The following is a 21,340-nucleotide window of genomic DNA, read 5'->3' on the forward strand; positions in this document are numbered from 1 at the left end:
CCACCCCAAATATACCATTTTGGCATAAAGATTATTGCACTGAAGGCATTTGAGAGTCAACAGATGCAGAAAGCAGCTTTGCTGGAGCTTCCTGATCTGACTAAAAGCAGAAACTTCTGAGAAAGGAGGAGGGCCTCCCCTCCTGGGGAAGTTTTATGGCTATGGAGAAGACGAACCTACACAAACACACCTCACTTCATTATATATGTGAGGTTTCCCCCATATATTTAACTTCCCACAGTTCGTCAGCTTGGAAGCCTGAAACCTCTTTCTTTGTCTTGTCATTTCTCCACAAATGTATAGTTCTCTGCTAAGATGCTACATAAGCCCAAGTTCTAACCATCCCTTTGAGTTACCCCATTTGTCTGCCCACTGCACACGGTAATAAACTCTGTTTTTCTCGTTATCACCTCCATCACCTCACAGAACTACCATTTTGTGGGTGTGCGCTTATTTTCTTTATTAAGGAAAGCAAGAGTTTTAATAATTAAGCTGTGCGTCCTCATGGAGGCCATTCAGAAATGATGACAAAATCTATTTCACTATCATTAGCAATATATGCTTTCAGTTTTTTTTAAATTAATTAATTAATTTTATTTTTGGCTGCGTTGGGTCTCTGTTGCTGCCCATGGGCTTTCTCTAGTTGAGGCGTGCAGGGCTGCTCTTCGTTGCGGTGCGCGGGCTTCTCACTGCGGTGGTTTCTCTTGTTGCGGAGCATGGGCTCAGTAGTTGTGGCGCACGGGCTTAGCTGCTCTGCAGCATGTTGGATCTTCCCGGACCAGGGCTCGAACCCGTGTCCCCTGCACTGGCAGGCGGATTCTTAACCACTGTGACACCAGGGAAGCCCCACGCTTTCAGATTTTAAGATTATTGAACTTACTGTATGAGCTACTGCTGTATTATTTATTTGAAGAAAGAAACTATATTTTTTAAAAAAAAGTCAAGAGCAATAACAGCTTTATAAATATCCTGTTAGTAACCAAAAAGAGCAAGTCTCTACAGAACACATTATGTTCTATTTCCATTGAATAATCTCAAAGCCCTTTTGTGGGCTCCTGAGCTTTCTTTTATGGGGGGATAGTTACCTGTAAAAATGCAGGAACAGTCCCTTGAGGCAGCAGAAGAGGAAAACTCAGAAGTCACATTATGGGTTTGCTTTTTTTAAATTTGTTTTTATTCAATTGGTGTTTTAAAAACAGAGAGACCAATGTTTATCAGGAAGTAACCCCTTGGAATACTGTTTAACAGGGCACAAAGGGACTTTTAAAAATTGTAATTTATTCCTTAGTTTAACCTGTTGCCTTTATGATCTCTTAAACTTGGCTAACTCAAGTTGGCTTGCTCTCTAATTAGAGCTAAAAAAAAACTACATGTGAGGAAATCAAATAGCTACCTTCAACTGAGATAAAAGTATGTGAAAGAGCTTCATAAGATGTAGAGGGTTAGAATGGGTGTCGCTCTTCTCACTTTATTATAAAGAAGGAAACAAAACCAAGCTTTTCTGCCGCAGCCACAGGGCACCATGTGCTTACCAAACGCCCGAGGTTGTAGTAACAATCTGGGTACTTCCTCCTGTGCTTGATCGCCGTTCGGTAACTTTGCTCGGCCGCCTGGAACCGTTTCAGGCTGTTTTGCACGATGCCTAAATTCATCCACGCGGCAGCGAAGTCTGGCCTGGAAGATAAACAAGGAAAAGAAAGGCTTAGCTCCCAGAACGCTGGAGCGCATTTCCATGCCGTGAGCATGATTATAAAACAACGCTTACTGTATCTGTACAGCCAAAGACAGCAGCTCCTCTGCTTCCTGGAGCTCATTCCTTTCTTTTAAGATATTTCCCAGATTATTCATGGCATGAACATACTTCGGATTTAATCTGGAAGTGGAGAGAGAAACCAAGCCTGTAGTCTTCACTAAACTCAGGAATTGGCAAATTTATCTTAAAGTTGGGGTCCTTGTGGGGACAGGTTTTTAACGCTAGAAAGTTAAAATAAGACATGTGTACTGTAAAGACAGCATTTCTTCTGTGAGACAGGATGCTTGCAGTACCTCACAGCTTCCCGGTAATATCTAATGGCAGCTGTCTGATTGCCTTTATCAGCCAGGTTTTTGCCCACATTGTAGTGAACCTGAAAAGACAGAGAAAAATTGGCCATCAGCTGCCAGACTTCTTTGTTCAGAGCTGAGATGCCTACCATACCTTCTAAACGAAAGCAAAAGATAATGGTATTAAAAAACAAGCCCCTACCAGAACTTCAGCTAAACCCCTACAGAGGCTGGGCCGAGCTTGCTGGTGCTTTAGTGCCCTGCCCTGTAAGAAAAGATTCAAGGAAAGGGAGGTGACAAGCAGATGGTAACACTAAAGTGTGACAGCGGAATACTGGCTAAAGAACTCAACAGAGAAAACTGGGAAGTTAGGAAGCTGGGCTGGTTTTACTGTGAAACCCTGACGCCCCCTCCTTCTCACACACCTGCACCCACTAGGGCTGAGCTGCAAAGTCCAACCACACATGCATGGGAGGAAACAGTGACGATTCTGTACTTTAAACAAATACAGCACTTTCTTGTATGACACCTTTCTTCTGTAGCAATACTAGCATTCCACTTTACACTAATCAAATCCTCCCTCCCTTATTCCTTTAGGTAATGAGTGCACCCCAGGCACCATGTCGGCAGCTACAGATACAATGGTGGGCAAACCATTCAGACCCCTGCCTCCTGAGCCCTGGATGGGAGTCAAATGCCCTCATTAGTAAATGTGTCACTCGAAGGGGCCGGGGCGCTGGAGGAAGGTGAGTCTGAGGACGGCACCTGGTTGAGTGTCAGGAAGGCTGTCCTATAAAAGGCCTTCCAGCAGAGACCTGAACAGGGGTCATCCGGTAAAGGGGCTGCAGTGGAGCAAGTGTCCCAGGTGGAGCAGCAAGGGGCAGGGTCCCTGGCCTAGAGGAAGCCTGGTACATTTGGCTGAGCAGCTACAGGCAGCCTGGCGTCGCTGAGTACAGACAGCAGGGGTGACCAGGCTACACAGGGAACCCCGAGAGGTGTTGGGTACCATTTAGTCTTTGCCCCAAGAGAAGTGGGAGGCCAGGGCGGGGTCTGTTAAGTGCCTGAGTTTCCTAGGGCTGCGGTAACAAAGGACCACAAGCTGGGGGCTTAGAGACAACAGAAATGTATTCCCCCGTAGTTCTGGAGGCCAAAATTAGCAGCAGCAAGGCTGGTTCCCACTGGAGGCTCTGAGGAAAACGTCCACGCGTCTCTCATCTTCCGACCGTGGCCGGCCAGTCCTGGTGTACCTTGCTCTGTGGCTGCAGCGCTCGAATCTCTGCCTCTGTCTTCACGTGGCCCTCTCCCCGCCGTGTGTCCATGTCTCTGCTCTCTCTTATAAGGACACCAGTCATAGTGGATTAAGGGTCCACCCTATGGACCTCAGTATAACCTCATCTTAACTTACATCTGAATGACATCTGCAAGGACCCCCCTTCCTAAATAAACAGGGCTTAGGATTTGAACACATCTTGGGGGCGGGGGGGGGCAATTCAACCCATAACAAAAGCCAGGGGTAGGAGGGTGGCAGAGGGTCAGAATCAGATTTAGGTTTATGTAAAATAAGTCACACTGGGAAACTCACGTGAGTCAGGAGAAAGCCAATGCTGGGGGTCCAGGGAGAGCCTGTAGCTGCAGCCCCAAGAACGAGGATGGCGGACGGAGCTGGGTGGTGGTGAACAAGTGGGGGCACCTGAGGAACACTGAAGAAGCAAAGAGCCCAGGGCAGCAGAACTAAATGGACCCATGAGGACTATTACCAGAAGTATTTACCGATCATCAAACGCTCCTCTTGGAGGCTTACAACGTAAAGGCCAACAGCAATCTCAGAGGAGATGATGCTACAGAAAAGTCATTCAACTGGGAGTGTGCAGCGTGACTAATAATAACTAACAGCAGTGGCTGGCACGTACTGAGGGACTGCTTTGGCACCATTAAGTGTCTTGCCCTAGGTTGTGGTACTAGATTTGAACCCAGGCTCCAAAGCCTGTGTTTCTTCTCACTATATCACACCCATTTATTACGGTGCTGGGGGAAAATGGGGCCGGGCTGCTCAAGACAATTTCTAGACCCACTCATTTACCCCATGTATTATTTTTTAAGGTAAAATAATGTTACTTTTGGGTGTTAAGGGTTGCACTGTGACCCCAAAATTCATATGTTGAAGTCCTAGACCCCAGCACCCCAGAATGTGACTGTATTGAAAGATGGGGGTCTTTAAAGAGGTCATTAAGTTGAAATGAGGCTCTTTGAGGCCTTAATCCAATATGACTGATGGCCTTATAAGAGAAGGAAATTTGGACACACAGAGAACACCAGAGATGCCTGCACACAGATGAAAGGCCGTGTGAGGACACAGCAAGAAGGTGGCCATCTGCAAGCCAAGGAGAGAGGCCTCAGGAGAAACCAGCTCTTCTGATGCCTTGATCCTGGACTTCCGGCCTCCAGAACTGGGAGAAAATAAAATTCTGTTGTTTAAGCCACCCAGTCCATTGTATTTTCTTATGGCAGCCCTAGCAGACTGATACATGGTGAATTACAATAATGGTTTGAGCACAATCAAGTAGCATTATATCTGAACATTCAAAACCCCTTTTAAAAGAATAATCACATCCTGCCTTATCAATCTTAACCTACAGTGATAGCACGTCTTCAAAAATACTGATATTTCTGGAAGGGTATAGAGCACTGTGACATTCTTTAAGCACATACGTAACAGAGATTTTTTTTTTTTAATAAGTTTATTTATTTATTTTTGGCTGTGTTGGGTCCTTGTTGCTGCACCCGGGCTTTCTCTAGTTGCAGTGAGCAGGGGCTACTCTTCGTTGCAGTGAGGTGGCTTCTCTTATTGCAGAGCACGGGCTCTAGATGCACCGGCTTCAGTAGTTGTGGCACGTGGGTTCAGCAGTTGTGGCTCACAGGCTCTAGAGCGCAGGCTCAGTAGTTGTGGCTCGCAGGCTCTAGAGCACAGGCTCAGGAGTTGTGGCACACGGGCTTAGCTGCTCCGCGGCATGTGGGATCTTCCCAGACCAGGGCTCAAACCCGTGTCCCCTGCATTGGCAGGCGGATTCTTATCCACTGCGCCACCAGGGAAGCCCGAGATTTGTTTTTTAACTGCCAATTTTAAACTCTATACATCTATTTTTACCTCATCGGACAAAAGGAATCACAAACGGGGAAATCACAGGTGACAGAAATGTATAATATTGCGCAGCACACCCCGTATAATTTAAACTTCCTAAACCAAATTATTGTCCATCTGTAGGTGTTACCATCTTTATGTTATAGCTTGCAGGAGACTAGTTAATGCTATGGCTTGATGGTGGGTTTTGAAAAGTGGGCTCGAAGTGGATTGATTTTGTGCCTCCCCCAGCCCCAGTCTGGAAGTGTTTACCCACTCCCTCACGCCCCACACACAAAGGGACCAAATCTGGAGACTCCAACCTGTGAGTGAGGACGTATGTGCCTGCAGTCCCCAGAATACAAACACAGCTTCTATGCAGACTTCAACACAGCTCCTGCCTCTTCCGCCCCTGAGCTCCTGCTGCTTTCCTTTGTTACGGGGAAATTCTGTTTTCTCAATAAAAAGCTCAGACAAAGAGCTGAACTGCCCTCTGCAGTAGAGCCGCTGTTCTGTTAGACCCGACGCCACGGACCAGGAGATCAGGGGAGGGCGGAGGGTTGCTTTGCAAAATCAGACTGCAGTGAATTCAATGGAACTAGTTAAAAACTGGACAGCCCCCTAGAAGACAAGCTGTCCATAATTAAGACTGGTAAACAGGCCAGCCTTATCCTATGCGTGACATGGAGGGAAGTATTTGAATAGAAAACAGCTGCCTAGATAACCCATTGTGAAAAACCAAAGCAAACCTCTACGAGAAACAGTTTACCTGAACTAGAGTTTAAAGAATGAGTGATTTTTGTTCCCCCGGAAATGTAAAGGATTGAAAAAGCCTATTTATCCTTGAACTTTCCCTCCTGCCTTTGTGATTCATACGCTGAGGCAACGAACCAGCACAGAAGCCACAGAGAAAACCCACCGTTGCAACCCAAGGATATGTAAATGCAAACGAGGTGAAAGCATCCATAGGGAAGGAGGTACATTCAACAGCAATGCTAAAACCAGTTTCTTTCAAATTTCCTGTTAAAACTTCATGTTAAACTTAAAAATGTTTTAAACACATAAAAATCCTATAACCCATCCTGGCTCATCCTTAAGGAAATACCTCATTGTGGTATATGATCCCTTTCGTTGTTAAAAGAATTTAGAATTGTATCCCAGGTTTGACACAAAGTGTCACACACTTTCAAGCCTTGAAAACTAAGAATGGCTGCAAATACAATCAGATACTTGGTGTCTCATCCATAGTAGGAATTTAATTTCTATTGTCTCAATTCAGTCACTAATACCGAGTTCCTACCATATGCAAGGGACTGTGGGTAATTCAAATGCAGACCAGGCACAGCACTGAGTCTCATTTGTAAATCTGGGCCTAATTGACAGCCAGGTGCCAATTGCTTACTTAATAGTCAGTGAATGTAAGGTGGAAATGAGTGCAGAAAAATGTATCTCCTGCAATAGAGTTGAATGAAACCAGTGTCTTTCTAAATGAGATCTCTTCCCTGAAATCAACCTAGCTCCCCCACTCCCAAAAAGGGAAGTAAAGAGAACTTTATTATACTTCAGTTTATAGTGGGAAGTAAAAAGAAAAAAAAAGAAACCTATCTTGCTCATACTGAATGGCATCACTGAAAAATGTTCTTGGAAAGGCTTATCACTACTGGGTCCATTCTGAAGATGAGGTCTTGTATGTATGTCGTAAATTTAAAAGAGAAAACCACACACACAGACATATGATTATGTGCATGACCATCTGCACACCCCCTGTGTTTTCTAGCCTGTAACATATGAAATCATAAGGCAGACGTATAGGCTCAAACATCACATATGTCCCATACTCCCTCATTTACTAGGGTAACCTGGGCACAGCACTATACCAGGCCTCTATCTACCACCTAAGTTACTAACTTAGATAAAGTCAGCTCCATCTTTCCATGCCTCAGTTTCTTTCATTTGGAAAATTAAAGAAAATAACCTCTCTGACAACCTTCGAGGGAGAATAATGGAGATTAATGATAGAGCCTCTACAAAGAAATCTGAGTTCCTTCTGCAGAAGAACTATATAAATAGAAGGGGTAATTACTGCCATTCAAACAGAAAAGTAAAAATAAAGCAAATCTATTAACATTATGAAATTAAATCACAGGCAATTTATTTTTAATAGCATAAAATAAATGGCTAGGTCAGCAAATCAAATTAACAATAAAAGCTTGAAATAATTCACTCTTATCTCAGCCTCTAACTATAAAACACAAACAAGGTTTTTTTTAATCCAAGGAAAAGACAAACAAGGAGTCAGCACCTTTTATAGTATCCCTCACTCCACGGTCACAATAAGACATCAACTATTCATTAGAATTCTTCATATAATTTTGCCTGAAATCACCGTTAGCTCTTAAATATAGAATGTGGAAATGAGACAGAGCTCCATGGAGTTTTTATCCTCCCCCCACTCCCCCATCACAATTAAGCATCCTAGGAAGCTCCAACTCTGATGACACCAAAGGAGAACGGGACCGTTATTTAATAATAATAATGATCTATACTAACAGAGAATTCTTCTAACCTAACTCCTTGGCCTCCCTTTTTTTTTTTTTTTTTTTTTTTTTTGCGGTACGTGGGCCTCTCACTGTTGTGGCCTCTCTCGTTGCGGAGCACAGGCTCCGGACATGCAGGCTCAGCGGCCATGGCTCACGGGCCCAGCCGCTCCACAGCATGTGGGATCTTCCCGGACCGGGCCACGAACCCGTGTCCCCTGCATCGGCAGGCGGACTCCCAACCACTGCGCCACCAGGGAAGCCCTTGGCCTCCCATTTTGAGCAAGTATCATTCCCTTCTTTTCATTTAATGGGACAACCAAAACTAAAAGGAGCCTATGAAAGCAAACATTTCTGGATCACCCACTATGTTCTAAGTACCATGTCAGGGCACTTCAGAGGCCACATTTCATTAAAGCCTCACAACAAACCCAGGAGATAGGCACTGTTGTCCCGTGTCCCTCCCCCACCAATACCCCCCCGCCCCTTTGCCCAAAGAGGCACAGCTGGGTAAGTGAAGAAATTCATCAAGGATACAAGTGAAACATACTCGTACCAGACTGTGTCAACAAAAACACTGCCAATTTTAAAGTCTGTACATTTATTTTTACCTAATCTGGCAAAAAGAATCCCAAGTAGAGAAGCCACAGGTTTGATAGAACTGTGTGCTGCTGAACACCCCACAGGGTCCTTTAAACTTCCTGAACTGAACTGCTGTCCACTCACAGGTATTATCATCTTCCAGTTACAGATTTCAGAAGGCCGGAGCACGTGTTTTGAAAAGTGTGCTCTACATGGTTCGACTGTGGGCCTCCCCAGACCCCAGACTAGATATGTGGAGTTACCTTCCCTGCCACCACTTTAATCCATGATTTGGACCAACTGGAAGATGAGTAAAAACTTGTTTAGGTAATCTGCTGTTTCACTGACATTGTCTGGTTTTAATAATTTCTTTTGTATTATTTTGGCTAAGTGCCATTTTAATAAATTTTGTCAAAATCATTTAAAAGAAAAAAAAAGAAAAACCCCAAGTATATGATCAAGGTCATATGCCGGATTCCATGTGAAGGTAAACATTCTCCTTACTCAGCTGTCAAACTTAAAACATGGCAGCCAACATACCTTGGCGTTGAGAGGACACACAGACAGGGCGCTTCTGAAAAGCTGTTCCTCGTTCCGCCACTCGCCGCTGCGAATCACGCATCTCAGCGTGTTTATGAATAAAATTCCCAGGACGAAAGCAGCAATCAGTTTCTTAAGAAGAGAGGGACATGGGAAATGTCATTAGTAAAATCCACCCGTTGTCTTGGTCAGGAACGGCACCACCGCTCTGGGCCAATACCTTTTTCTTAGTATGTTTACTGAGAACTCCAAATCCGAAAGTCAGCAGCATGCAGTACCCAGCGCTGGGGAGGTACAGGACCCTCTCTGCCACCACGAAGCCCACCCGGAAGAACAGGTTACTCGCAGGAAGAAATGGAATGATGAGAAGTCCCAGGCCCAGCGTGAGGATCCTGGAAGATGAGAATTAAAATGGTTACTTTTAGACTGTTCCAGAAACATGTCCTCCTTAACATTAAATTCACGATAAAGGCCCGCCCCCCCTTTTTTTCATGCCAGCAACTGAGAAATGGCATCAGTAGAGAGGGTCTAACCAGGCAGCATTAGGATAAGATATAAAAATCTTACTAAGACACTTAGCGTCAAGCATAAGGATAAAACTTACATGTCACAAAATTCACATGAATAAAGTTAGAATGATTACTTTGCGAGGCCTATGAATGCACCTGCCCCTGACTATACCTTAAACTGTGTAGGCGCTGAATAGCTCAATGGATATTGGTCCCAATTAGACCAATTTAGTCCCCCCTCCCTGCCAGACTTAACAGAAGTAATGCTACTTAACTGGTTTAAACTTCATGAAATCTGAAATAAACTAGTATCATTTTCCAGGTGCTATGGCATCAATTTCAGTCAAGTAAAAAGACAGCCAAGAGCAGTGGAACACTTCTGGAAGTAGGCAATCATTCCCAATCTCCCACAGATGTTAAGAGGATGAATTAAGAAGCAAGGTCAAACAACAAGGTCCTACTGTACAGCACAGGGAACGATATTCCATATCCTGTGATAAACCACAATGGCAAAGAATATGAAAAAGAATATAGATGTATAACTGAATCACTTTGCTGTACAGCAGGAATTAACATAACATTGTAACTCAACTATACTTCAGTAAAATTAAAAAACAAACAAAAAAAAGAAGCCAGGTCAGATGCGGTGGCTCCTTCCCAGACCCTGTGCCTGTAGTACTAGAAAAATCCTATTGCACGTGTATAGTGGATTGGGACTATGCTTTGTCGCCCTTTAGAATTACGTACCAATGTAAGCCATGGGTAAACTTAAAACTGAATTTATTTTGAGAAATTACTAATCTAATTCCATCAACACTTATGCTTAAAGGAAATCTTCTTAAATAGCTTTCTTTCTCATAAAACACATTTGTTTTTCCCCCAATTATTTTCTCAATAACCTTTTTTTCCCTTTTCTGGGGTGTGAGAAAGAACAGGCTCTTTGGGGTGGCAATTTATTTTGTACCAAATAACAAGAGAAGGGATCACTGTAGCAGCCACTAGGGTTTTCTGAAGCAGAATTGTGAAATAATGGGCACAACACACATCAATTACACTCTCAGTTCTGACCATAAATTACTCTTTACCACCTACAGCGAAAAGGATCTCAAAATGCTGCTTCACGGGGAAAGAGGGAGGGAGAGATAAAGCAGTCATCTGCAACCCCCCCCCCTCCAAGTTCACTCCCCACTAGTTGAAGCCAGCCATGGATTCCAAATGGATAGAACTCATCCTGGCCATAAACATGTATTTGAAATAAAGGTCCTTAGATATTACTTCCACAAAATCGTTAAAATGATCAGTGCTGGATTTAGCAAAATGCTCTGACTCCACCCCGTGTGGAAGTTAAAATTCAGCTTGGCCTCTTACCGTCTCTTGTGGCTGTCTTCAGAGCACAGGGCTTGGCATATCAGGCCAATTAGGCAGAACCAGAGTGCTGCTAGAGCAATTACCCTCCAGTCCCCGACTGACTTAATGAGGGGGATGCAGCCCATTGACCAATCAAAACACAGCCACCAGGGGCACAGCAGCAACCAGGCATTCAAGGAATAGTAGTAATTATAGTTTATGGCCTGTCAGTCAAAAGAAAAACAAACATTTATTTGATACTGAACTTGGAAAAAAAATATATCCTAGCTTCACTTTGGAGGCATCCATATGTTTCTGCTCAAGGAGAGCAGTTGTATAAAATAAGATGTTGCCACGTTCTACTTGGGCACGGGCTATAGTTTGCAGTTTACTAAATGCATTGAGATTTTTAATAGATAAAAATACAGCAAAGCCACCAGACTCTGTTATACATTTGTTATATTTCTGGTGACACTATGTCCTGATTACTCACTGATGCCCAAAGTCTGTGACCCAGGAAATCTGAGGCCCAGGGGTCACCCATGTGCCGGACAACCTAAGTATAGGGTCCTACGGTCCTTGATTTCTGTCTCTGAAGGCACAGCTAAGATACCCTTGCCTTCAGAAAAAGCAAACCTTTACAAGAAAGTCTGGACACCATAGACTTTTAAAGAGACCACAGAGGGTGGTCAGGACTACATGATTCCATTGCAGGGGGCACGGGTTTGATCCCTGGTCCAGGAACTAAGATCCCACATGCTGCGAGGTGTGGCCAAAAAAAAAAGATACTGCCAATCTGGTTATATTTTATCTTAACCCCGCCATGTCAGTTTCCTTTATAACCAAAGTGATGGGGTTAGGGGACAATTTAAGGAGGCTGGCAAGAAACCTGACATTTTCTAAACCACTCCTCTTTAATTTTGTTTAGAAAGGAAATACAAAGGGTTTATACCTTCTCAATGCCCTAATAAAAACCTGGTTTCATCCTAGAACATCCTTGGTGAGAGGAAACACACGTGGAGGTGTTCTGCTTATGGGAGCTTCTGTGGGTGCGGGGGAGGGAGGGAGGGGAGAGCTGGGAATCTGGTGGGCAAAGAAGAGGACCCATCGGAGGGCAGACTCAGGACTCACCCTGACCAGCATGCTACTGGCGAAGGAGGCAGGGTTGTCGACTTCGGTGAAGGTCGGAGGGCCGGTGCCCATGATCTTCCAGCGCACGTAGAGCACCCCTGTTCCCCCCAAGGCCAGGAGACTCATTCTGAAGAGGAGGCCCTCAGTCCTGAGCACGCCAGTGTTCTGAAAGGACACCGCAAGGCCCCTGATGTCTCAGAGTTTTCAGATAAAAGTGTGGCCATGCCAGGTACAAAGGTGCAGCAGTTCTGGCTGAACCGCACTGACACCGTGCTTTAAAGGGCTGGCTATTTTAGAATTCAAAGTCGCAAGAAATACTTTGAAAATGGCATTTTAAATCCGCTGGTACTTGACATTTTCTGCATCTGGGCTGGAGACAAAAGCAGATACTCACCTCTAATGATCGGTCCTTATGTAGTACCTTCCGGACCAGTTCCAGAACATTTAATTTGCCTATCGCCAAGATGTCAAAGACGGCATTCAGACCCTAAGAGAGCAAAGCAAGGAATCAGCGATGGGGCAGCCTAACTCTGATTAGATAACAATTATCCGTCACAATTTTATTGCTGAATCTAGACAAGAAATGTCCTGGATTAGATCATCACAGATGACCTCTTTAGCTCTAAAAACAAAACCGAAAAATCCTACTGTTCCTATGAAATGAGCTCATGTATTATATCAAATTTATTATCTAGTAAATCCCTGTTAGTCTGCATATAAGAGCTATAAGATGCAGGAGAGCTAGACCTTTGGGGTTCCCAGGAGAAGCTCTGCAGAGGCCCCCTCTTCCATTTTTTTCTTTACTATTCAAGTCCCTTAGTTGTAAGAGCCAACACCTGTGCAGTGGTCACGCCTAAGAAGATAAAGGCAGTCATCAACCTTGAAAATCCAGCCAAGTAAGTAATTACACTTCAGGAACCCCAGGTGCTGCCTGATTTGGGCAAATGCCACGGAAGAGAGGGAGCAGAACGTAGAGTCTCCGGTGGGGCTCCGGAGACCTCTCAGGTTCACACTCCTGGCTGTCCGCTAGATCTCCCTTCCTGCCGGGCACACAGCCAGCCCTGCAGGAAAGCATGGTCATGTGACTGAGTTCCAGCCTATGGGATGTGGGCAGAAGTGATAACGTGCCATCTTGGAGGTTTGGACACAGACTGGGGCGCCCCGCCCCTCTCGGTTTCCTGTCCAGCTGTGGCAGAGATGATGGAGATATTCAGAGTGACACTGGAGACCACACCCTGAAGACGGCAGAGCCTCGGCCAGCCTGACCCGCCTGTGTGGAGGACAGCCACCGCTGCCCACAACTTTTAGGGGGGTGACAAATAACTCCAATTATGTGGAGCCACTGGCCCTTGGGAGTGTGATACTGCAGCTCCATTGCTGCTAACAGCTTCCAGTAGCATCACGATAGTTCCTTTCTAGCAGGTGATGGCTGCTCTTCAAGCTATGACACCTATGGTCACAGGCTGAAGGCTCATCTGGCCTTGGACTCTACTCTCTACCCTGCAGTGGACTTCCTACAAACGGGGCCACTGCAAGCCACGTCATGTGGCCGAACTCCCTGCCGGAAGCAGGTAAAGTGGTCAGAACAGACACTGCGTAGACAGTTCAAGCTGCCCCTCAATGACGGGGCTCTTTTTAGTAGGGGGCTTCGTGGCAAAGAAGATCCTAAATCATCAGAAGCCAGTGGTAATTTGTGGTTTTCAGAGCAAGGGTGGCCTCCCTACTTAACCCCCTCTCATAAATGCTGGGAGCCATTAATTATCCAATACATAGGCCAGTGCTGGGTTAATCACTTCACAGAATCCTGATTTTATGCACCCATTAGATGAATGATTTTAGTGGGTCACAGAGGGCCATTTCTGCCTGGGTCTGAACCATTTTCTAGAAGGCAGAAGCTCCCTGTTGAGCTGTGCTGTCTTCTTATACCATTTGTTTTTCTGCCTGGGAGCTATAGGACAGTCACCCAGGGATGACGGGGTCATGTCGTCACGAGGACTGAGCCGAACACGAGTTTGCCACTCCCTCCTCCTTCCCGTGGAAATTCATCACTGAAGTGTCCACATTCTAGTCAGATTTTTTTGAAACCTGCTCAATTTCACCGTATCTTTATTCATGTAAATTCAACCTAATTTTGTAGTGCTTCTCAAACACTGATGGACGTAGGAGTCACCTGGGGGTCTTGCTTTTTTTTTTTTGCGGTACGCGGGGCCTCTCACTGCTGTGGTCTCTCCCATTGCGGAGCACAAGCTCCGGACGCGCAGGCCCAGCGGCCATGGCTCACGGGCCTAGCCGCTCCGCGGCATGTGGGATCTTCCCGGACCGGGGCACGAACCCGTGTCTCCTGCACTGGCAGGCGGACTCTCAACCACTGCACCACCAGGGAAGCCCTGGGGGCCTTGTTAAGGGGAGATTCTGACTCAGCAGGCCTGGGGTGGGGTCTGAGATCATAAGTTTCTAACACCCTCCCAGATGGTGCAGTTGCTACTGGTCCTCAAAACCCACACTTTGAGACAAGCATGGGTTTACAGCGGTGTTTCTCGCAGGTTGATTTTGTCCTCCCCCTCCCGCCAGGGGGTGTCTGGCAATGTCTGGAGACATTTTAGGTTGTCACAACTGAGGGTGGGTGTCCTTCTGGCATCTAGTGGGTAGAGACCAGGAACATATCCTATGATACACGGGACACACCCCAAAGAAAGAGTGATTCATCCCCAAATACCAGTGCTGCCATGGTTGAGAAACACTGGTTTAGAGCAAACTTTTAAAAAATAACTCATGAAGTTCAAGTATCTTTGCACAGTAATTCTATGCCATTTCCTAGCTGGCTAACCTTAATCCTACAGACCAAGCCCAATAAAACCACTGATCTTTGCCTTGGCTGGTGTCAAACCCCAAAGAGCTCGGACCGCTCTTTCTTTCCCACAGCTTCCGATACGAGCCACACACACCCCCCCCACATCTGTTTTCCATTTCTCTATGTCCGCGCACATCCCTAATGTCTCAGCTTCCCTGTAATAATGTAAGGTGGGAAAACTGGCTAGAATGGAGAAAAAGGAGAGTGCATTTCAATGCCTCTCTCTTTTTGGGGCTTCAACTTAGATCGGACATAGGAGGTGCATGCCTGGACTCTTCAGAGCCCTCTCCTCTCCTCTCTGATGTTTCCGGTGAAGCTGGGTATAACCTAACGCACATCAATGCATGTTTGGAGCAGAGGTGGGGTCAGAACACTGCTGTATTTAGAACACTGCTGTATTTAGGACTGCCGACATGAGAGCACCCCAGAAAAGCCACAGCAGTCTTGTTTCTCTTTTCCCTAGGACCTCTCCAAGAGGGCTAATCACCGCTCTTCAGGAACTGTCCCCAGCCTGTGTCCACCAGTTCTGATGAGAGGCAACTGAGACAGTCAATTCCCACGCAAACCACCAGGGGCATGACAGCACAGGTAATTAATTGGTCCAGAACAGTGTAGGACTGAAGGCTGGTAACGGGGTGCAGTAGAGGAGGTCACAGGGGCAGGGCAGCCCAAAATGTCCTTACGGGAGGGAAAGGGGGTATAGGGAGACAGGCCCCGATGGTACCTCGGGTCTTACCAGCACAGTGATCCCTTGCTCTTTGCACAGCATGGCCACTGCTCCCAGAAGGATACTTAGCAACACCCAGAACGTGGACTGCGTCCCCTCCTTGTTAGCTGCCAATCAGGAGAAATGACAAATACAGAAGTCATGCGACATAGCTCAGTCTTGTTAACACCTGGAACTAAAATTCTAAGCATGCACCTTCAATAGCCACAATTTAAAAACAGTTTGGTCTTCAGACAGCATTTCTCTGTGGGTGAGTGTGTTAGACCCACACTTCTGGTTAGATAGCACCCTCTACATGGCACACACATCTCCTTCTCAAGGGGACCCCAGCAGGTGCCCAGAGCCTTTGGGAGGCACTGTAATGCAGCCCTGGCCACAAAGACATCTCAAGGCAGAGTCCCCAGGGGGCAAGTTCCTTCTTCCCACCTGGCCAGTCACCTAACAGGCCATTCTGACAGGGCGTGCCAAGAACTCTCACTGGGGGTGTATGCACTGCATCTGGTTGCACAGGACCCAGCAGTCGCTGCTGCTGTTACAACAGGGGGCGAGGAGAATCCCCAATCTGCTCTAAGAATCTCGACAACTCCCAGGGTTGGAGTCCAGCACTGCTCTGAGAGCGGCTACCCCTTCCGGGTGGAGTCTGGGCTCTCTAAACACCTGGTGGCTTAGGAACGTCTGCTCTGCTACCATCGTGGAATAGCTCTGAAGGATGCAGGATGCAGGACCAGTGAGGCCACATGCATGGACACTCAAGCAACAACAGGAAGTCAAAGCATCACCAGAAATGTGACCGCTGTAGTAAGCAGCTTGGGTGGGGCTGAGCTCCAGTCATAACTGATGGTCCCTAAATGGCCTTCTGAGGAGGGAGGGTCTGCTATCCACTGGCGGGTGGCTGGTGGATGCAAGTTGGGGGCCAGAGCTGAACTGCTCAGGAGGAGAAGAAAGGGCACATGTGATGTTCCTCTCTGTTCCTTTGTGACACCCTCACCTCCTCATTGAGGTAGATGGTGAACAAACATTTTAAAAAGACCTAAGTTTAGCACCCCTATGTTCACAGCAGCACTATTCACAACAGCCAAGACATAGAAACAAGCTAAATGTCCATTGACAGATGAATGGATAAAGAAGATGTGGTATATATACACAATGTGTATACACAATATATACAGTATATTGAGCAATATACACAATATTACTCAGCCATAAAAAAGAAGGAAATAATGCCATTTGCAGCAACATGGATGGACCTAGACATTATCATACTAAGTGAAGTAAGTCAGAAAGAGAAAGACATGGGACTTCCCTGGTGGCGCAGTGGTTAAGAATCTGCCTGCCAGTGCAGGGGACACGTGTTCGAGCCCTGGTCTGGGAAGATCCCACATGCCGTGGAGCAACGAAGCCCGTGTGCCACAACTACTGAGCCTGTGCTCTAGAGCCCTGAGCCACAACTACTGAGCCCACGTGCCACAACTACTGAAGCCCACGTGCCTAGAGCCCGTGCTCCACAACAAGAGAAGCCGCTGCAGTGAGAAGCTCGAACACCGCAATGAAGAGTAGCCCCCACTCGCCGCAACTAGAGAAAAACCCGCGTGCAGCAACGAAGACCCAACGTAGCCAGAAATAAATAAATAAATTTACAAAAAAAAAAGAAAGAGAAAGACAAACACCATATGTTATCACCTATATACGGAATTTAAAATATGACACAAATGAACCTATCTATGAAACAGAAACAGAATCATGGACATAGAGAACAGACTGGTGGTTGCCAAGGGAGAGGAGGTTGGGGGAGGGATGGAGGGGGAGGTTGGGGTGAGCAGATGTAAGCTTTTATATACAGGATGGATAAACAACAAGGTCCTACTCTATAGCACAGGGAACTATATTCAATGTCCTGTGATAAACCATAATGGAAAATATTAAAAAAAGAATGTACATATATGTATAACTGAATCACTTTGCTGTACAGCAGAAATCAACACAACAATGTAAATCAACTATACTTCAATTTAAAAAATTAATTTAAAAAATAAGATAAAAATTTAAAACACACCTAAGTTTGAGGTAGGGCAAAGTGAACCTGCTTGGAGGAGGTGCCCATCAATCTTGGGTCACCTCTGCTTAAAACCGGAACTCCTGGTCTAAATTCCAGCTCTGCCGTTTACCAAGTAGCCTTGAGCGAGTTACTTTTACTAACCGTCTCAGTGACTTCATCAATAAAATGGGGGCAACATTACCTATGTATCCCCTACTTGAGAGAGAAAAAAATATATAGAAGTACCTGGCCACTTGTGTTAAAAGTTACATAACTATGCTTGTAAATGCAAAACATATCTCTGGGGAACACACGTGAAACTAACTACAGTAGTTTCTGAACAGTTTTAAGAAGAAAAATTCAGGTAGGAGAGGAAGTCTTACTTTCACCGGGTAATGTTTCATACTGTCTAAATTTTCTTAACTATGTGCATGTATTAAAAACCATACTAAAAACTACACATTAAAAAAAATCACTTGGTATAGGGCCGGGACCCCAGAAAGCATTCAGTGTTTGTTGCACATTAATCAGCAAAACCACCCCAGGTTTGAGGGAGAAGGTCTTTCAATGGGGCTTTGATGCAAGGGGGTGGCTGATCTGTCACCTTGTCACCAAAATGTGCCAAGCTTGTTATTCAGTGAAAAGATGCACCTTGGTTCTCATTAAACTGCTTGAGCAAGAAACCAACAATTAAGGTATGTGTGTGTGTGTGTGTGTGTGTGTGTGTGTGTGTGTGTGTGTGTGTGTGTGTGTGTGTGTGTGTGTGTGTGTGTGTGTGTGTGTGTGTGTGTGTGTGTGTGTGTGTGTGTGTGTGTGTGTGTGTGTGTGTGTGTGTGTGTGTGTGTCTGTGAGTGATGCAGATCCTGAGTGAAGTGAATATGTAAGAATCATCAGCAAAATCCCTGTCCTGAAACAGCTGTGGGGTCTGGGTTGGGAAGTGCTGCTAGCCTTGAACTTTCTACGTGTGGGTGGAGACTCCTCTCAACATATCGAGGGTCTGCATCCAGCCGAGCCCCCTGGACTCTCAACAAACTGTGAACAGGACTGAACCCCATGCTGCTAAGGGCCCAGTAGGCTGGCGGGGAAAGTGTCCTAGTCACAAACAGGCTATGATGGCTGGAGAGATTCGGAAGTCTAGCAAAAGGACACAAAGGCCAACATTTTCTAACCCTTTCAGCTTTTCTTGGGACCCTCCGTATGTCAAATTTCCAAATTTAATATACAAACAGGCAGAATTAATAGAATACAGAAAAGTCTTATTTAAATGGCTGTATAGTTGAGGCACCAGAAGGCTTTTCACCAGGCCAAATGATCAACAAACAAGAAAGCCTCACTGATTTGGAATCCACTGTCCCATAAAACACAACGAACACTCTTGCTGTAAGCCTTTCCAATCCTTCCTGCCACTGACATGATAAAGGGGTCCCAATGCTGAGAATGGCATTTAAGGCCTTGCTGCTGGGCGACACAGCCTCTCTCCAGGTTCCCTCGGTCTCTATTCCAGGCACACGGGCCAACCTGCTCACTGGGCTTTGCACATTCCACTCTCTTAGGCTAGAACGTTCCCGGCAGAATCCTGCCATCTTATTCAGCTGCCAAAGGTCACTTAGGCTGTGCGACCCACTCCCACTCTCTTGGGCAGCCTCCCTTCCCAATTCACTGGGCTTTATTCACAGTTAGAACAACAGCAAGTGGTCCTACTGTGGGCACGCCTGACTGCCCAAGAGCAGGGTCTGTCTCACACACGCCGGTGCCCCTAACTGACCCCCTAGATTAAGTTAGGCCCAGCATAGCACCTAAACTGCCCTCAGCACAATCAGTCACTACATTCTTCTCACACTTTATTGCAAATGCTTGATTTTTCTGTATTTTCCCCAGATGGGGTTTCTCACCCTTGGCACTGCTGACATTTGGGTGGGTCAATTCTCTGCATCGTAGGATGTTTAGAGCCTCCCTTGTTTCTACCCATGAGATGCCAGTAGCACTTCCAGCCCTCAGTGGTGACGAGCAAACATGTCAGACTTTGCCAGATGTCCTGGGGGTGGGAGGGGATCACGCCCAGTTGAGACCATTGCACTAAACCTGTGCCACTCACAGCGTGTGGTCCATGGACCTACCCTGAGATCTTGTAAGAAAGGCAGACTCTCAGGCCCCACCCAGAACCTCGGACTCAGAAACTCCAGGGTGGAGCCCAGCTGTAAGCCTTTGAACCAGCCCCCCAGGTGATTCTGATGCTAAAGGTCAAGAAGCTTCACCCTAGATGGGAAGCTTGCTCACCGGTGCATCCCGGGCACCAGGCCTGGCTCTTTGGAGCAACTCCTCCACCAGAATCCGCAGCACCTGATTATCTACCGGAAGGGGCAAGGAACTGACGAATCACAGAACCACAGTGTAGGAACAGCTGGAGCGCTCTGGGAGGTTGTGCCCATCATCTCCCTTGCAGTGACAGGAAGGCCGGAATCCCTTCCAAGACGTTTTCAGCCGGGGGCCACTGGGCCTTGACTTCAGGAACGTCAGTGATGGGTGTCACTTTCCGTGACAGTTTCCATGACAGCCCATTTCGGTTTTAACGTTGGGTCGTGTAACACGCTTTCTTAAAGCGAGCCCACGCCAGCCTCCCCCCACCTCCTGCTGCCCTAGAGCAGTGCCTCTCCAATAGCCCAGGTGGCACAGTGCCTGGGAGCCAAGTTCTCTTTATCGCAAACCACTGTATATCGGAATATTTAGTTCCATCAAGCAAACTATGGATAATTTCACTTGTAGAAATTAATTACGTTTTATATGTAATACCAAGAGATCACAGTTACGAGCCACAACAACAGAGCCTTGTTACATTAGACATGACTGCGCTGGGGTGTTTACATATTTATTGGAATTTATTATTATTTTTGGCCCTGCCGCTTGGCATGTGGGATCTTAGCTCCCCGACCAGGGATCGAACCCGCACTCCCTGCAATGGAAGCGTGGAGTTTTAACCCCTGGACTGCCAGGGAAGTCCCAGGAATTTATTATTTTCTTTGGGCATTTGTAGCAATCATTAGCAGACAAGTGCTCACAGACACCAAGGCTTTAAAAACAAACAAAAAAGGCCAAAATAACCCTAAAGCTATTAGTTAATTCCTTTTAGGATATGATTTAAAGAAAGGCCTCACATGTTTTAGCAGGTGAGCACAAGGGTCCAGCTGGCAAAGCAAAGGTGATGACACTCACGATACACCACACCAGAGCACGGGTACGCCCATGCCTTCTGACATACGACAGTGATGGACGGAGGGTGACAGCGTAAGGCTTGTCCTCTCCATCCTGGCATACGTGTGTTCACTTAGCCCCTCCTCTGGTAACACGTCACCCTGAGTCTGCGTCTAACCACTTCCAGGATTTTCTCGTTATCAGCAGTTTATATGCAAATAGAACCCTTAAACGAACCCATTAATTACCACGGAGTCTCCTCTACAGGGTAAAAGACACCCCAACCCTAGCTCCTATGCCCCTACCGGCTCCACACCACCCTGCATGGGAGATGGTGTTGTAGGCTGACCTCAGCCATTTGTTTTCATGCCCACCAAGCATTAGGTTCAGCAGTTCACTAGAAACCAAATGGAGGGACTTCCCTGGTGGTCCAGTGGTTGGGACTCTGCGCTTCCACTGCAGGGGGTATGGGTTCGATCCCTGGTCGGGGAACTAAGATCCTGCAAGCTGCGCAGTATGCCCAAAAAAAAAAAAGCCAAATGGGCTTCTCCCTTCCTTGCCCCTTTACCTGGATTTGATTTTTTAAGCTTCTACTCCCACAATCTGTGTTTATACCTCTTAAGGAAACAAAATATGATTTCCCAATGTAATGTTCCCTGTTCTTAACATTAAAAGCAAGGCCCTTGATTATTTTCTATTTCCTCCTAGAAAAACTGAATTAGCTTGTGTTT

The 21,340-nt window shown here is 46.2% G+C and overlaps 1 protein-coding gene across 4 annotated transcripts in view; it reads right to left on the reverse strand.

The window, feature by feature from the left end:
* Nucleotides 1-21,340, reverse strand: part of TMTC4 (transmembrane O-mannosyltransferase targeting cadherins 4) — a 61,910-nt gene that overhangs the window by 12,695 nt on the left and 27,875 nt on the right. For all 4 annotated transcript variants that reach the window (XR_009559778.1, XR_009559779.1, XM_030856810.2 and 1 more), the window contains 9 exons: nt 15,395-15,492; nt 12,202-12,294; nt 11,808-11,972; nt 10,698-10,900; nt 9,041-9,212; nt 8,821-8,952; nt 2,047-2,126; nt 1,766-1,873; nt 1,533-1,674 (listed from right to left, as the gene is read on the reverse strand). Coding sequence is in view for 2 of the 4 variants with exons in the window: in XM_030856810.2 (XP_030712670.2) it covers nt 1,533-1,674; nt 1,766-1,873; nt 2,047-2,126; nt 8,821-8,952; nt 9,041-9,212; nt 10,698-10,900; nt 11,808-11,972; nt 12,202-12,294; nt 15,395-15,492 (1,193 nt within the window). In the remaining 2 variants the exon portion in view is untranslated. The remainder of the gene's footprint in view (nt 1-1,532; nt 1,675-1,765; nt 1,874-2,046; nt 2,127-8,820; nt 8,953-9,040; nt 9,213-10,697; nt 10,901-11,807; nt 11,973-12,201; nt 12,295-15,394; nt 15,493-21,340) is intronic.

Source organism: Globicephala melas, chromosome 18 (genome assembly GCF_963455315.2).
Source record: "Globicephala melas chromosome 18, mGloMel1.2, whole genome shotgun sequence".
Classification (NCBI taxonomy): Eukaryota; Metazoa; Chordata; class Mammalia; order Artiodactyla; family Delphinidae; genus Globicephala; species Globicephala melas.